The sequence below is a fragment of the Durio zibethinus genome, chromosome 11, assembly GCF_047325235.1.
Source record: "Durio zibethinus cultivar Kanyao isolate XHJ-2024 chromosome 11, ASM4732523v1, whole genome shotgun sequence".
In the NCBI taxonomy this organism is placed as follows: domain Eukaryota; kingdom Viridiplantae; phylum Streptophyta; class Magnoliopsida; order Malvales; family Malvaceae; genus Durio; species Durio zibethinus.
In genome coordinates, this window is record NC_143172.1 from 25,544,362 (window position 1) to 25,561,694 (window position 17,333).

Consider the following 17,333-nt stretch of genomic DNA (forward strand, 5'->3'; position numbering starts at 1 on the left):
TTTTAAAATATATCTGTTTAAAATTAAAAGTGATAGTGATTTGAATTTGATTTAATTTTTTATTGATAAAAGTAATGTTAATCTTATTGGAAATAAATATTTTTGGTTTTTGGTTGATAAAAGTAATGTTAATCTTATTCTTACCTGTATGTTATTGTTTTTTATTTGACTAAAAATTAAAAAATAAAAAAGCTCAACTTGTGTCCTAACACTAAAAATTGCAAACCTTTTCTTAACAAAAGAAAAATAAAATAAAATAAAGGTTAAAAAGTGTGGACCTCCTTTAAAGCCACCATGGGATTTACTTTCGGTGAATGAATGATGACAAGACTACAATGTGGTCCTAATACTTCTTCCTAATCCAAGTCTGTTTCATGTTTTTGTCTGAATTCCAGAAACTGGCTAAGCAAAGCATCCTTCCTTTTGTTTCTTGCCAATAACATCCCACCAACTTGCCTACTGTTAACTCTCTCTGTCCACAATAATCACAAGATTCTTCACGGTTCACACCCCCTTTGGCCTTTACATAAAAATCCCAGTAACAGCAGCCAGCCCATCTTGTTCTTCGTCTTAAGTTAAAGGACTCCAAAGTCCGAGCACTTATCAGACAAGAACTAAAGACAGAAAGGACATAACGAAGAATAAGGTATGAGAGTACTATGATTCTTGAAACTTGGTTTAAAGTTACCAGAAATCTTTGCTTCAATTTAACATCTGGGCGCTTGTTCTTTTTGAGTTTACCCATTCCGGGTATTTTCTGTTTTTGTTTATTTGGTTGTTTGTTGCTGAATTTGCTGGATTTGGGTCTTTGACATATCCTTATTGGCATGTAAGTCTAAGTTATTACGTTTGGTTGATTCTTCTTTTGGAGCAAGAAATTTGATTCAGGTTTTTTTGTTTTGTTAATTCACTCGAGCACCGAAAAGGAAATGAAAAGCATTTTTCTTTGATCATATTCTTAATCTTAGTTACTTGGAATAATTGATTGTATTTGTGGAATCAGTATCCTATGTAGTGCAGTTGAATGCAGAACTTTAATAAATTAATGATTAGTGCCAAAAAGTGTCCTAAAATGCCTCAAATTTTCCCTTAACTTTTGACGTTTGATAGATTTAAAGAATATACTGCTAAAGGGTACCATCCTTCAATTTGACTGCAGTCTTGAATCATATTTGCTCAGTTTTTAGGCTTTCTGATATATCGACATTTCTGGTAATGCAGAAATTTGCTTGAATTTGCAGTATTTTCTTTTGAATGCATTCTTTATATTGTTGTTCTTAGCTTCTTATAGAGGGGAAGGAAGAGCATAAAAGAAAGAGGAACTAGTGTTCATAAATTTGGCAAAGGGTGTAAATGTTTTTCTGGTCAGAGAAAAAAATATTTTATGCATTATGAATGTGGGGAACGTTGAAACATAAATGATGTTTCATATCAATTTGCTTATTTAAATTTTATCATTACATGTGCTGCTGATTTGCTGTATAATTTGGCATCTGGGTTCGTTGTTAAGATCCCTAATTTCACTATTACTTATCTGATATCTGGTTCATGTGTGTTTCAGTTTGTTGGTTGAGTAACCTGAATTTTTACTAGTCCTGCTAGATTTTTATTACTTCATAATTCCTAAAATTTGAACTTGTTTTTTTTTTTTTTTAACAGTTTGTTTGTTGAACTTTCATTGACATGTTTACCTTATATTTTACTTTCATGATTATTAATTCAGTAAATTTATTAGTTATGGACTCCCCCCTTTGTATTAAAAATTACAGTCCTAAAAATTCCATTGTTTCATTGCCATGTCATCGCTCTTTCACTGGAAATGTATGTTTGACCTTTGCATCTTTCAGTGTGGCATAAAGGAGAAGTTTACTTTCATCTCTTAATGGCTCAAGATACTTCTGCCGCTGAATCACCTCGACGGCGTTCTGGTCTTCTGCGAGACCAGGTGCAGTTGGTTAAAAAAAAGGACTCTGATCGCTATGAGATTGTTCCAATTGAAGATTCTTTGTCCTTCGAGAAAGGTTTTTTCATCGTAATTCGTGCATGCCAATTGTTGGCCCAAAAGAATGATGGATTGATTTTAGTTGGAGTAGCAGGGCCATCTGGAGCTGGAAAGACTGTATTCACCGAGAAGGTTCTTAACTTTATGCCAAGCATAGCTGTCATAACAATGGACAACTACAATGATGCTAGTCGTATTATTGATGGCAACTTTGATGGTAAAATCTCAAATTCTTGACATTTTTCTTAATTTTTGGCAATTATGGTTTCTTAATTGATTCCTTTTGTTTGAATATTGAGGAAAATCATCTTTCTATCCATCTTAAAGTTATGGTGCTTTCTTTTTTATGTATGATAAAATGGATACTATCCGATTTTGCGTGCATCACATTGGTTGTTGACAGTTTGTAGCAAGATATGCTTTTGGAAGCGTCTATAGCCAGAGCTGCTTTTGCCTGCTACAGCTGTTTCTTTTCTACATTGAAAAAAAAAATTAGGATGGGCAATATAAAGGAGATAGTTAATTCTATTATATAAAATGGAATACCAAATATAGCATTTTAAGCAACATTTGAAACAGATAATGGAGCATGACTTATTTTTGACTGATAAGTATGAATGACAACTAAGTACGTGAACAAAATTGTCCATAATGATAATATATGCCTGATTCTAAAAGTAAAGTTTAGTATAAAGTCCAAATCAATTAGATTCAATCACATATACTCTATAAAACAATTGATTCTATGGTTGCGATAATAAAAGATCGGAGGAGGATGCATTGCTGAGCTCTAATTATTGTAGTGTTATGAAACAGACCCAAGGTTGACAGATTACGACACACTGCTTGAAAATATACACGGTTTAAAAGCAGGAAAACCTGTTCAAGTTCCAATATATGACTTCAAGTCTAGCTCTCGCACAGGATACAGGTTCTGTATCTCTCCTTTCTGTTTTGCTATTTTGTAAGACATAGAAACTCTTTTTGCAAGGGTTAATGATGTCTCTACTTCTTCTGCCTGCAATGAAGGAAAGAAAAGTGAAAAGGAAAGGAAGGTGTGGGCAGTTGTAAACAAATAGTGATTAGTGCATGTTCTTGATCTAGTTTTATTCATCATGATTACAGGACAGTTGAAGTTCCTAGCTCTCGCATTGTGATTATTGAAGGAATCTATGCCTTAAGTGAAAAATTGCGGCCTCTTCTTGATCTTCGTGTATCTGTCACTGGGGGGGTTCACTTTGACCTTGTCAAGCGAGTATTACGAGACATTCAACGTGCTGGCCAAGAGCCTGAAGAAATTATCCATCAAATTTCTGAAACGGTTTCTTTACCTAACCTATTTTACTTCGTAGGAGTCTGATTTAGCTGCTTCATGAAATCAGACTAGTTGTAGCCTTGAGTGCTTTAAAAATCTAATGCCTCAAAAGAGGGAGCACTTATATTATTTTAAATCCACTTCTTTTAACACAGGTCTATCCTATGTATAAGGCTTTTATTGAGCCAGATCTCCGAACAGCACATATTAAAATCATCAACAAGTTTAATCCATTCACTGGGTTTCAGAATCCTACTTATATTTTAAAGGTCAAGCTCTAACTGTGTATTTAGATCTCAAAACAAAAGGTTCTATGATTTTGTAGGTTATATGTTCCTTACTATATAATATTTCATTCCCACAAGTCTACCACTGAGTGTTTTCTATCGTTGTAGTCTACAAGGTTGGTGACAGTGGATCAAATTAAGGAAGTTGTATCTTATGAACACAAAGAAACTATGGAGGAAACCTATGACATTTATCTTCTACCCCCTGGTGAAGATCCTGAAGCATGCCAATCATATCTGAGGATGAGGAACAGGGATGGAAAATACAATCTCATGTTTGAGGTTGAATGGTCACTTTTAAGTCTCTTCTTCAAATTATTTATGCATTGAAAGCATTTTCCTAATTATCCTTGATGAGAATATAGCGGCATTTACTGAGTTTATAAATTTTTCTTATTTGACGTCAGCAATGAGATGTGCCCATCTCAGTGCTTTTAGAACTTCTGCCTGCAATGGGGTTTAGATGCTAGGTTTTACTTCAATATTTTTTTATTGAGCATCTCTCTCTCTCTCTCTCTCTCTCTCTCTCTCTCTCTCTCTCTCTCTCTCTCAAACATCATTACCGAATTAGAAAGAACCTTTGTTCAGATGTATACTTAGTTCATCACTGTCCTTTGTTTGAATAAAAAAATTCTATACATGCATGCAAAAAATTATATGCTATTTTTCATGAATTTGGGAGAGTGAATTTGGATTTGGTTTCTTTTATAAGTAGTGATGACAAATGCAAACATGTTGCAAAAATTATAGCTTCAAAATACTAATATATTTGAGAGAGTATAAGAAGATTAATGTAAAATTCACTTTTATGCTTTCTTGAGTTCAATTTATGCTAAATTTGAAAATCCAAAATTGATTTCTTAAATTTAAGTTCTAAACATAGCTATAGTAAATTCAAGGTGATTGTGATAATTAATTCCATATTTGATGTTTTATTTGTCATAACTTAATATTTTAGGTTTCTGCTAATATTCTTTTAAGAGTAATTGGAATATGGTAACTTTTAGGCTTCTGATCAGTTTGGCTGGTTCTCAGGAATGGGTTACAGATAGTCCTTTCATAATATCACCTAGAATAACTTTTGAAGTTAGCGTGCGCCTTCTTGGAGGACTGATGGCTTTGGGGTATACAATCGCAACCATTCTGAAAAGAAGTAGCCATGTCTTTTTTGATGACAAGGTGTGTGTGAAGATTGATTGGTTGGAGCAACTTAATCGCAAATATGTTCAGGTACGATATCCTTCAACGCTCTTAATATGTTTTCATATATGTATACATGTATTGTATTTATCACTCTTAATTTCCTCTATCATAGCAAGTTTGACATGTTTTATTTTTCAGGATCATGTGATATTTTACATTTTTTTTCTCGAAGCACATATTTGGTCTTAATTGTGAAGACATTCTTTTTCTTAAGTAGTATTTAGAAGTCTTTGGTTATGATAACGGCATGATATTTTTTTATGGCAATACACAATTGCTTTTCTTCTTTTCGATAAATGAAGAAAACACTGCATTAAACGTAACCAACAGGGTGCCTACCCATGAACATACTAGTTCTTTGTAGATAACAAGTGAACAAAATACGATAGCATCCTGTACATGCCAGAACTGATGCCTGTTGAAATAGAGTATTGAACCAAGTAGCTATAACTTTCATGGGGATAACTCTTCTCCCTCAAAAGCCCTTGTATTAATTCAAACAATAGTGAGATGGATTAATTCTATGACTTTTATCCTATCTGTATGTAGTATGTACACCTCTGTTAGCCCACAACTGATCTGTAACAGAACCTGTTGCAACCCTAGAAATACTCAGCAGCAAATACATCCAGGTGGAAAGATGTCTCACCGAAGACTAAATCAATCAAAGATGATAAATTGACTGTGCTGCTGCCTTGCAATAGAAAGCATCTATTGGACGAATCCCCTCCCAACCAAGATAGTTTTTCTTATTATTTTCAAATTCTGAAAATATGCAAGGCAACTTCAAAATTGGCTATAGTGCAGTTTAAGTTGTTTTGGATGACTTATCAGGTACATGTTGCAAAGTTTAGAACTAACTTTAATGTTTATGCTGTTTCTATAAGGTGCAAGGTCGAGATCGTCTATTTGTTAAATATGTTGCTGAGCAACTGGGCTTGGAAGGTTCATATGTTCCCCGCACTTACATTGAACAAATCCAGTTGGAGAAGCTTGTAAATGATGTTATGGTACGATTCTTCCAAGCTGATGATCAAAATTTTGAGCTCTCCATTCTGACTCAAGAAATATGCAGGCACTGCCGGATGATTTGAAGACAAAGCTTAGCATTGAGGATGACGTAGTGTTGAGTCCTAAAGAAGCCCTCTCTCGAGCCTCTGCTGATCGGAGAATGAAGTATCTCAGCCGGTAATTTTTATTTCAAGCCCCAATTGTTTACCATCTATTCAAAGATTTAAAAGTTCTAGGTAAAAGAAGAAAACATGATCAATATAAAGTGTTAATATGTCTTATTTCTCTTTAAGAAAGAACCTTTTCAAATCCTGATAACAATCACATATGGAATTTATCTATGTGGTGCACCAGTATCTCACAGTCATATACAAATCAGCGGGACAAGAATTTGCCAAAGCTGACAAGACTTGCTATTAATAGTAGAAGGTTTGATGGAAGGGCACCAGAAGCATCTTCCCCACTAGTGAATCCGGTGAGCATGTTGCCTTGAACTATTTTAATGAGTATGACATGGCTTCTTTATCCACTGTCAAAGTATCCTTTATCTTTCTGGTTGCTAAAAAATTGGAGGAAAAGATAACAAAATCCTTGGCGATCTTTACAGTATTGTTTACTCAGAATGAAAATGGGAAGGAAATGATGCTGTATGGTTCTCTAATGCAACATCCCCTTTTCTTTTGTAAAAAAAGAAAAAAGGTTTAAGTTTAAATCTTCATAAAATTTATGAAATTACAGTAAAATTTAGGCTCCCAGCAATACCTATAAACTCAAGTGTCCCATATTTATTTATAATATAATGTGTTGTGAATATCATAAGTTTAAAGTACGCACAAATAAACAAATATAAGAAAAGAAGCATTTAAAATTTCAGTTTCTAATATCTCAAAAAAATTAGTTTCTAATATTTTCATGGGCAACTGTGCACTTAAACTTTTAAATAAGAGCACATAAATATAAGATCATATATAATTAATGTGTAAATTTTTTTTTTACAATAATTTTAAAAACCTCTAAATCAAATAAAAACTAAACAGATATTGGTCTGTGGTTAAATAATCTTTAATTACCTTTTGTTTGGATTGCTTAAAAACATTTCAGTTTAGGTTCCCTCTTAAAGATGAGTAGAAGCAAAATGGTGTATGGCATTGGTAAAAAGGGTATTATTAGCTATTAATACCTCCATACCCTGGTTGCCACCAATCTCTTTAATTACACGCATGAAAATTTTGTATTAAGAAATTTCTATGTATTTGTAGGTTTCTTTTCCTTTAAACAGCTCATGTTTCAACCCTTCATAGTTTTATTCTTTCACCTCAATGGTGGCATCTAAATGTAGTGTTAATTACCAATCATTCATTTGTCTTTGTATTATAGGGAGTTGTTACACAGCTCTCAGAGCAAATTTCCACTCTGAATGAAAGGATGGATGAGTTCACATCTCGTATTGAAGAGCTGAATTCCAAGTTCACTACCAGGAAAGTTTCAGCTAGCCAACAAAACTTAGCTGTGCAGGCTGAAGCCTGCAATGGTTCTGTACCTACTTCTCTTTTTGTGACTGGCTTGGGTAATGGTTCATTAACTGGATCACTAATGCCCCATTCTTCATCTTCTTCCCAGTTGTCTAGGGAGTCCCCACTCATGGAAGAGGTACGATGATAAACTTCTTGCCTCTCTCTCCCCCACCATCTTTTTTCTTGAAAATTCATCCTTTCTATCAGAACTGGATAGACCAAGTTTCTGTTTCCGATTCTTACTTTTTACGGTTGCATCAAAGATAATGTTTGTATTAACTTTTTCGTTATGTATGCAGCATTTGATTGTTTTATAACGCTTGGTTTGGCAGTTAAACTGTGCTTCAATTTACTTGTCTTTCACTCATGCAGGTTGCACGATCACAACGCCAGATTATGCATCAATTAGACAATCTGAGCAATCTGCTGCATGAATACCGGGGAGAAAGATCTCGCCAAGAAAGAATAGATAGAACAAACAGAATGGTTGATGTTGAAAGCATCAGTGTTCCTTTGATTCTTACCCTAGCAATTGGTGGTTTAGGTGTCATTTTGTTCAGGAGTCTGGCATCTCAAAAGTAATTAGTAATTACCACACTAAACGGCAATTTTAGCATTACAAAGAACGTTTATTGCCCTTGTGCTTCAAGGGACTCTGGAGGGTACTAGTTATTGTAACTAGGAATGGCGAAATTGTAAATAAGGAAAGAAAAAGAATGAAATTCTGAATTTAGTGCTGTAACCAACATGTCTCATGTGATGTGATTTTTTTTTTTAATATAGAAATTGTCATAATAAAAAAAATCTCTAGAACCTCTAATTGTGTAAATTTGTCATAACTAGTCATATCATGACATTCAACCGATCTGAATATTAAATTTGAACATTTATAATTTTTTTCCCTTTTTTCTATCAACAATATCTTATGTACAAAAAAAAAAAAAAAACAGAATTTATACTTTGCCTCATGCGCCATTGACTCAACCGAACAAAACTAAGAGGGACAAAATAAGTAAAACAGAACGTTTTGATCCAGAGCCTCCCTAGTGAAAGCAGATAGCCCGTGACAAAGTAGTTAATGGCGGCATAATACAGTAAGTATCATCTTAAGTAAATAACATTCCCCGAGAAAATAGAAAATTTCATCATCAAATCTTATGTAACAAGAACAACAAAAGTTTTTTTGTTAATTAAAAAAGGGAGGATGTAAGCCCGGATACATCTGCTGCTATCAGGCTATAGTCGGCCTTTATTTTTTCTTGTTCCTCAGGGCCTAGTTCCCCTTTGGTGGGCTTGGTTAGCACCAGAACACAGCATGTCGGTCTCTTGGTAGCTCCTGCAGTTGCAAGATCCTGAAATGGCAGAAGAAACAAATCAGACAAGGTGCATAAGAGAGAGCTGATAGCTAGTTAGTTCATTTACTTGCATAAGCTACCAACCTAAACACGAAGACTAATCTCAAAAAGCCTTGTGCTATATTCTTTAAGAGTCTAATTGCAGGATGTACAGATCTAAATGGGCGTATATGCAGGACTAGAATCGGGGGTCCTTGATCAAGCATATAGAAATTTAGGTTCACAATGAGATATATGCAAATCATACACAGCATTCCGAACCCAATTTGAAATGCTATATAAGTTCCAAATATCATGAAAGAAATTTCAAAGATAGAAACAATTCAAGGAAGAAAATGAAACAAAAAATTTGCTTAGACTTTGCCGTGTTTTTTACAAAGGTGACAATGACAGAAAATATGGAAGTCAGAAAATCCGTAGGTAAGAAATTATGTTCTAAGGTTTCTGATAGTCAAGGAGGACAACCACTTTAAGCATGCACTGCCACCAAATTAAACAGAAAGAGAAAGGAGGTCCAAGCTTACTTCTTTCGAGGGAACATAAACATAGGGGATGTCAGCCTCTTCACATAGGATTGGAACATGAGTTATGACATCAATAGGAGATATGTTTCCAGCTATAACACATAATCTGCATCAGCAACAAGATTGCAGAAGCATTATTAAGCATTTCCATGGCTAACATTTGAATTTAAAACTACCTTTTATAAGTTTGAAATTTTGATTGAATCAAGAAAGAACGGCCCATCAGCAATATCCTAAAGGAAACAAATAAGCCTCGAGATAAGAAATGATTACTCATTTATTATTATTATTTTTACAAAAGTTCTTCAATAATTCATCAATTGGCAGCATGGACTGCAGCTAAAACAAGTGGCATCCATGTGTATTAGATAAGTATTGCGCTTTCCTACTCAACTATGCTGTCCAAATTCTCAAAAACGAAGGATAATCTTCAGATGATCATAAACATTTTTCTTTTTCTTAATGTCAGCCATGAAGTACAGTTGTTAGAGACACAAACTTCAGGTAATCCTATAAAGTATTCATGGGCATCATTTACAGGCGTGGTCAGATAATAACAAGGTTCTACTATACTTAACCCATGGAATGATTATTTTAAATCAAGTTTTTCAAACACGCTTGGAGCAATTAAGTGGTGGAAGTATTAAGCTAAGTCAAATTTATAATATTTTACTCCTTTGCCCCCTTTCTTCATATCCTAAGTGATCACTCTACTTCTTTCAACGTAGCATAAAAGCCAAAATCAGCACCCTCTTCTCGACTGAAAATCAGCAAACTACAAAGTTATCAACATTGTAATAATATCATTAAAACAGATAATGAACTCTTGATACTCAGCCATATGTCATAAGCCGTAACATCCTCCCCTCAAAACTTACATTCACATCCTAACAAAAAATAAATAATTTTAACCATTTACTAATATAACAATTAACTAACAGAGTCATACACTTCCATTGCCCCCACAAAATTACCAATATCCCTCAGTCCATGGAAGTTAATTTTTATAACTATGCAGATAAAAATAAATATGGATACACATAGAATCTGAAAGAAAGAAATAGAAAAAAAAATACCCTTTATGACCCCGCCGAATACTTTTAACTACTTCCTTTACTCCTCTCTTCAAACACTTGTGCTCAGCAGCTACAACAACGGAAAAAACACGTTCTTGAAAAAAATAGGGAAACCAAAAAAAAAAGAAAAAGAAATCTATTTAAAACTCAAACAATCAACAATTTCACAAAAAATCCATCATATCAATCACAAAAATTCCATTATTACAGCATTGGGTCTTTGTCGTGTTTCTTGCCTTTTTTCACCATTTAAAAAAAAAAAGAAGTAAACCCAGGAACTTGAAGTTCCAAAATTTTTCTTTGATGGACAATTTCTGATTAAAAATAGAAAAGCCCAAATGGGATTTTCGCACAAAGAGCTCAATGTATATAAATGGGACACCTTTGCGGACGAGCTTGAGGGTTTTCTTAGAAAGCTTTTTGCCAGCGAGGGGCTTTGCGATGGGAGCAATAGCTAACATCTTCTTCCTCTCCTTCTCCTTCTGCTGCGTCTTGTCTGCTTCGCTATCGCTTCCCATTTCTCTCTCTTTCTCTTCCTTTTTTCCTCTGACACTGAAAAACAAAGCACTTTAAGTCCACTAGAATGTGACAGAAAGTTAAGGGCGTAAATTAGGGTTATTGTATCTTTAGCATTTTCAGGGTTTAAGCTTTATTTATACCTTAATGGTCTTTTCAGTCAGTCCCCTTGCATTTTCAGGGTTTGGGCCTTTGTATCTGGACAAGCTCATATCTCTCTTATGAAAATGGGCTTATATATATATATATATATATATTTTAAACATAAAAATCTTTTACATGAAATTCCATGCGGCCATGCTAACTTTTCATGAAAAATAAACTATTGAAAATTGAGAAATTAAATGTATAGTTTGATTTGTATAAATTAGTAATTAATCAAATAATTTAAAGTTTTATTTATATAAGTTAGGCAATTGTACCAACCAATTAATGATAATCAATTTATCACTTACTATAATTTACGAATTTTGCATTAATATCATAAATAATTCTTAAATTATAATAAAATATATAATATGATATTTTAATTTTAAAAATTTTTAATAAGATACCTAAATTATAAATAAATTAATTAATATGATATTCACCTCTAACGTGACTAATTTTAAAGGATGATAAGTGATTAATAAATAATTTTTTAAGTATCATATTAATTAATAAATTTATAGTCCAAATATTACATTAAAAATTTTTAAAATTTAAATATCATATTAAATATTTCATTATAATTTAGAAGTTATTTATGATATTAATTCATAAATTTTCAATGTGTTATTATGTTAAAATTTTCATTTATTTTAAAAAAAATGGAGGATTTTCTTTTTGTGTTGGAGATAAATGATCTTACAAAAACAATAAAGTAAAATTTTATCCATGTAGGTTAGATTAGTTGGTAAAGAAAAAAAATTATCAATTGGGTTCAATTCTTGTAAGAAATTATCCACTAATAAAATAGAATCTTGAATGATCATGTTCTAGAGTGAATGTTTCGGATCATAAAAAAAGAATTTAACCTAAGCAAAACCAAAAAACAACTTACAAAAAAAAATATACTAATAAAATTTTGTGGAAAGGGGAAAATTAGATTTGATAGATTATAGCTTCGTATAGTAGCAACCGTTTTCATTCATTGGAAGTTGGCACGATTTAAAAATGAAAACCGGCGCAACTTTTGTTTAAATTAATACTACTTAATTAGGTAATTAAATTGGAAGGTCATTCCATCAAAATACTAGGTGATATTCATAGCAAATAGCATTGCCAAAACTATGTAGCAAATTCCTTATAAATGGCTCTGCGTATTTGCTTCCGTTGGATGTATAGCAGATTCTTTTATTTGAAAATGGCTAGCAGCATTATGAGAATCAAAACTATAGCAGCAACCATTTTCTCGACTTTTATCTGCCTCCTTTGTTTTCCTTCAACAGTTCTTTCTGAAATTTCCTTAGGCAAAATTCAATTGCCACCAAATGCCACAGGCGCTGAGGCACTTGCCTTTGAGTTGGGAAACGGAGTGTTCTATACAGGTATAGCTGACGGTAGAATTCTGAAATATCAGGGTCGAAGCACTGGTTTTGTTGACTTTGGATTTACCGCACCTAAGAGGTTATTAATCTTTTGCATATCAAGCAAAACCATTCTTATTTTGTTTTTCTTTATGGGACAAAGATCTTGTTTTTGCATGTTGGTTATCTGTTCTAACTCTAATTGTAGGTCAAAGTTAGAGTGCGATGGCACGGACACTGCCAATCCCAATCCTGCCTGTGGAAGGCCACTTGGCATGGCGTTGCACCACGCAACACAAAAGCTGTATGTTTGCGATGCATTTTTTGGGTTCGGAGTGTTAGGCCCTCAGGGAGGGCTGGCAACCCAACTCTCCTCCAGTGCAGATGGAGAACCTTACCGTTTCTGCAATGCTGTTGATGTCCATCAACTAACTGGAAATGTCTATTTCACAGATGCCAGTGCTGTCTACGGCATAAGGTTTCTCAGCTGTCCTATATCTTTTTATAGAATTATGGAACAAACTAAAAATAGTAGTTTCTCCAATATCTTACAGACAAATCGCTGAAGCAGCAAGGGTCAAAGATTCGACAGGGAGGCTGTTGAAGTATGACCCGAAGACTAAGAAAGTGACAGTGTTGTTTAGGAATCTTTCTGGTGCAGCAGGGGTTGCAGTCGATGAGGAAGAAGAGTTCGCCCTGGTTTCTGAGTTCTTTATGAACAGGACTAGAAAGATTTGGCTCCAGGGTCCAAAAGCCAACAAATCTGATATCATAAACTCTCAGCCGATGCCGGACAACATCAAAAGGACTACATTAAGGTACAATTTTTGGCTAGCAGCAGCAATGGTGAAACAACGCACACAAGCGATTGTGCCTATAGGACAAAGGATCAATGCATTTGGCAATGGTACTGTTTTACAAACAGTTAACCTTGAGCGATGGTATGGAAATAAATCAGTCAGTGAAGTTCAGGAGTATGGTGGCCATCTATATGTCGTATCACGGCTAGTGGACTTTGTGTTGGTGATTCCAAGCTTTGTAGTTTAAAGGCCTCCTGAATTAATAAAAAAATAAAGTGGCTGAAAAAATTTGATAAAGCAAGTTTTAAATAAAGGATGGCTGCCCAGACTGCTCTCTACCATGTAATAACAAAGTAGTAGTTGTTAGCAGAAGGAATAATATACAAATGTAACATCCAATTTCGTTCAAAAATAGAAATAAGACAATGAAACAAATGCTTTCTGTTATGGCAAAAGAATGCAAAAAGCAAATTTTCACTCACTTTCCAATTGCTGCATTAAACTTTTTCATATTTCATGGGGTTACCTTCTTGGAAATTTTGGAACTGCATCGAAAACCACTGCCTTTAACCGCCCAAAATTCATAATCAACGCCATACCAATCATTGATGATCCTTGCTTGGTTTCAGAATTTTCTCTTCCATCAGGTGCTCAAGATCATCGGTTATATGTCAATTGGATTGCCTTTAATTAGTACGTGTTCTGGCGCTTATAAAAACTGAAGATGGCTTACATTATTAGCCTCAGAAAGTAATAACCATGTTCTCCATTTTCATCTTTGTGTATTCCTTCAATGGTTCGTTCTGAATCATTCAGCTCGATTCGGTTGCCAAAAACAGCCACAGGTCCCAAGTTGGGAACCGGACGATTCTATACAACTATGGCTGATGGTGGAATTATGCAATACAATGGACCAGCTGGTGGCTTCTTGGACTTTGGATTCACCAGTCCAACTAGGCGATTCTTTTACATGAATTACTTCTGTCTAAAAAAACCTCTTCATCAGGCAAACTATGCATGCAAATAAGTTAAAAAATGGGTCTTATCTGCTCCTGCCAGGAAATTTTCATATCTACCTAGGTCCCCTGGCTATCTTATCTTTGTAGTACTTGAATTTTCTCCCTTTGAACTCTAATACAGGTCTAAGAGAGTGTTTTATGGCACTACTAATCCAGATTTGGGGCCCGTCTGTGGAAGGCCATTGGGTTTGGGGTTTCATTACTCCTCGAATCGGCTGTATGTTTGTTATGCTTATCTTGGCCTCATGGTGTCGGGTTCTGCAGGAAGACTAGCAACCCCACTTTTCCACCGGTGCAGATGGAGAACCTTACCGCTTTTGCAATGGTTTAGATGTCCTCCAACAATCTGGAAATGCTTTTTTCACAGATTCCAGCACTGTCTATGATCTAAGGTTCATTCTTGTTCCCATACTATTTATTTCATTAAAATATTCCTTTTTTTGTAATTTGCTTCATTTACACATTGCTTAATTACGTGTTGCAGAAATGCCACCAAATCATTGAATGCTAATGATTCGACAGGGAGGTTGTTAATGTATGAACCCGATACTAAGCGAGTGACAGTGTTGCCAAAGAACCTTCCAGGGCCAGCAGGGGCAGCAGTTAGCCAAGATGGAACCTATGTCCTGGTCTCTAACTTCATTTCTAATAATACTTCAAAGTATTGGCTCCAATGCCCTTGAGCCAACACGTATGACATCATAAACTTTTAGGCAAGGCCAAATAACATCAAGAGAACCCTAGTAGGAGATTTTGGGAGGCAGCAGCAATGGTTAAACAACCAACGCAATCATTGGTACCTATAGGGCAAAGAATCGACAGATTTGGCATGGTTTCTCGAACAGTAAATTTCAAACCCTGGTATGGCAATAAATTAATCAGTGAAGTGCAGGAGTTCTGTGGTGAACTATATCTGGCATCACCATTTGTGAATTTTATTGGCATCTAGAGGTTTCAAACTTGTCCCTAAACATCAGTTTTGCTTTAACAAATACTGGCTGCAAAATTGTTACTTCGGATGGGAGATAGCACCCGTACTATGTAATAAAGATTTTTCATTATTATGTTTGCTTGCGCAGTATTGTTAATGAAATATAAACAATAGGACAAGGGTATCGAAGCATTAACAGTTGTTCTGTTCAGGAGGCTAAGTTGAATGAATTAACAGCTTTATACAGTTACCGCATGCAGAGACTGCAGATCGGGTCACAACTACAACTAGTGATTATAATATTCATGAAGTTCAGATATCAAAAGTAAAATGTTAACCATGAATATATAGAACATGATATAATAATTGTACTAATGAAATATAAGAGCATACATGGCAAAAATAAAAAACAATATGGGAATTAATGGGATTCATCAATTGGCATGGCATAGCGACATAATGGACACAATTGACTCGTCTCCAGCCATTGAACAATGCAGTCTCCATGGTATACATGACCGCATGGCACGCTTTTAGCTAATTCCTCCCCCTTTATCCTTCCAAGGCAAATAACACATTCACTGTTGTTGTCCAAACCAGAAACATTCTGCAACGCTTCAATGCTTGCCTTACTAGCTGGAACAAAACCGATTTGATCGTTAACTTCCGTTGATATGTCTCCATCCATATCCTCATCCTCCTCCTCGAACTCAATATCATCATCATCATCATCATCAACAGAATCATTATATCTTGTTATAACTAATGTTCCGACTATATTCTCCTCCTCCTTCTCCTCCTCTAGCTCACCATCATCATCGTTATATCTCGTTGTCATAAATGCTCCAAACTTCGCAACAATCAGGAACTTTCTTCGATTCATGTTGCGTTCATCTCTCAGCAAAGCCTCGGTAAAGTTGACGATGTTACACTTAATCTCGACCATGACCAATTCGGGGACTTCCTGCCCACACGGTGTGTAAGAGGAGGACTGGTGGAGCAGTTTTTGCTCGAATAGTGCAGCCAACTTGATGGAATCAGGTTCCTGGCGATCGATCAAACCACGGCAACAACGAAATTGACCCTTATAACAATTGTCATCAATAAATTCACCTTCGTAGTCGTCTGGGATTTGATCATCCACAAGTTCACCTTCCCATATTTCCAAAAAGTACTTTACACCACCTTCCCATGTTTCGAAACAGTACCATACACGAGAATCCATGGATCATTAACAGAATCAGAACGCCTAACTTTTTTCTATTTCTTGTTTTCTCAAATATTCTCTGGAGCAAAACCTTTAGCTCTCTTTCTATATCTTTATATACATTAAAACTCCAAACAATACTAGGACTAGGATTGTGCTTATAGGTCGGTTTAATTATAGATTTCAAAAAAATAAGGCCTGTCTTTTTAATTATAGACTACCATTGTGCCACTGCAGGTACATTTTTCTTGTTTAAACAGTAAACTCAAGATTGAATCTTTAGCCATGCATGAGATTAGCAAAATCATGTTGATGACGATAATGACTATATATATATATATATATATATATATATATATATATATAAACAATACAATAAAATCTAAAAAGTTGAACGAATTAATATTGTAATAAGATTATTAATCTTCTTGACAACAAAAGTTCAGTTTTAGCATTAATTTTATAGATTTAATTAATTATAAATTTGAAGGCACAAAATAAGCCGTCTTTATAAAATATATAAGAATATCTAAAGTTAGATATATATAAATTCTCATATCGACCTTGAACATTCAAAAAAGATGATAAATTATACATTTTACAAATTATTTTGTGTAAATATTAAATTGCCATAGATAGCAAGATTAAGAAATTACATTGCAAATAAGATTTTAATAACCTTGATCTATTTTATATCAATATTTAAACTGTCGTTATTTTATTTTATGAACTTTATTAGAATAATTCACAATATACAAAACTAAACTTTATAAATCAACTAAAATGAACTAATATAAGACAACCAAACTTTAACCAGTAAGCATTCTATGCAATGAATTTAACTGATAAAACAAAGCATTAGCTATCAATACCATAAAAAGGCATTGTTCAAGCCTTGATTCTTACTCTGCTGAGGTACTGTTGCATTTCAAGATGAGAGGCTTTAGTAGTGGAGAAGTGTGACTATGGAAGCTTTTTGGGTATGCTGAAGGTGCTGAATCAAGAGCACATGCAATAAATGATAATAGAGCAATTTTGGTATCAAAATTTGAATTGGTCTTGTCT

The 17,333-nt window shown here is 34.4% G+C and overlaps 4 protein-coding genes across 4 annotated transcripts; 2 read left to right on the forward strand and 2 right to left on the reverse strand.

The window, feature by feature from the left end:
• The first annotated feature begins 272 nt into the window (after window positions 1-272).
• On the forward strand, window positions 273-8,074 carry LOC111289531 (inorganic pyrophosphatase TTM1-like). Its single transcript, XM_022880647.2, has 12 exons — window positions 273-646; window positions 1,848-2,219; window positions 2,819-2,933; window positions 3,128-3,323; window positions 3,473-3,586; window positions 3,713-3,886; window positions 4,640-4,834; window positions 5,695-5,817; window positions 5,883-5,995; window positions 6,173-6,293; window positions 7,196-7,468; window positions 7,705-8,074. The coding sequence occupies exons 2-12, from the start codon at window positions 1,883-1,885 to the stop codon at window positions 7,912-7,914; spliced, it is 1,971 nt and encodes a 656-aa protein (XP_022736382.1). The 5' UTR covers window positions 273-646; window positions 1,848-1,882; the 3' UTR covers window positions 7,915-8,074.
• Window positions 8,075-8,341: 267 nt separating this feature from the next.
• On the reverse strand, window positions 8,342-10,912 carry LOC111289532 (H/ACA ribonucleoprotein complex subunit 2-like protein). The gene is made up of 4 exons (XM_022880648.2): window positions 10,670-10,912; window positions 10,288-10,357; window positions 9,212-9,317; window positions 8,342-8,684 (listed from the first exon to the last, which is right to left on the reverse strand). Exons 1-4 carry the CDS (start codon window positions 10,803-10,805, stop codon window positions 8,523-8,525), a joined length of 474 nt encoding a protein of 157 aa, XP_022736383.2. The 5' UTR covers window positions 10,806-10,912; the 3' UTR covers window positions 8,342-8,522.
• A 1,194-nt stretch (window positions 10,913-12,106) lies between these two features.
• LOC111291015 (protein STRICTOSIDINE SYNTHASE-LIKE 12-like) lies at window positions 12,107-13,591 on the forward strand. Its single transcript, XM_022882553.2, has 3 exons — window positions 12,107-12,411; window positions 12,520-12,789; window positions 12,866-13,591. The coding sequence occupies exons 1-3, from the start codon at window positions 12,122-12,124 to the stop codon at window positions 13,356-13,358; spliced, it is 1,053 nt and encodes a 350-aa protein (XP_022738288.2). The 5' UTR covers window positions 12,107-12,121; the 3' UTR covers window positions 13,359-13,591.
• Window positions 13,592-15,282: 1,691 nt separating this feature from the next.
• On the reverse strand, window positions 15,283-16,608 carry LOC111291016 (uncharacterized). Its single transcript, XM_089768463.1, has one exon. The coding sequence runs from the start codon at window positions 16,284-16,286 to the stop codon at window positions 15,483-15,485; it is 804 nt and encodes a 267-aa protein (XP_089624589.1). The 5' UTR covers window positions 16,287-16,608; the 3' UTR covers window positions 15,283-15,482.
• Between the last annotated feature and the right edge of the window lie 725 nt (window positions 16,609-17,333).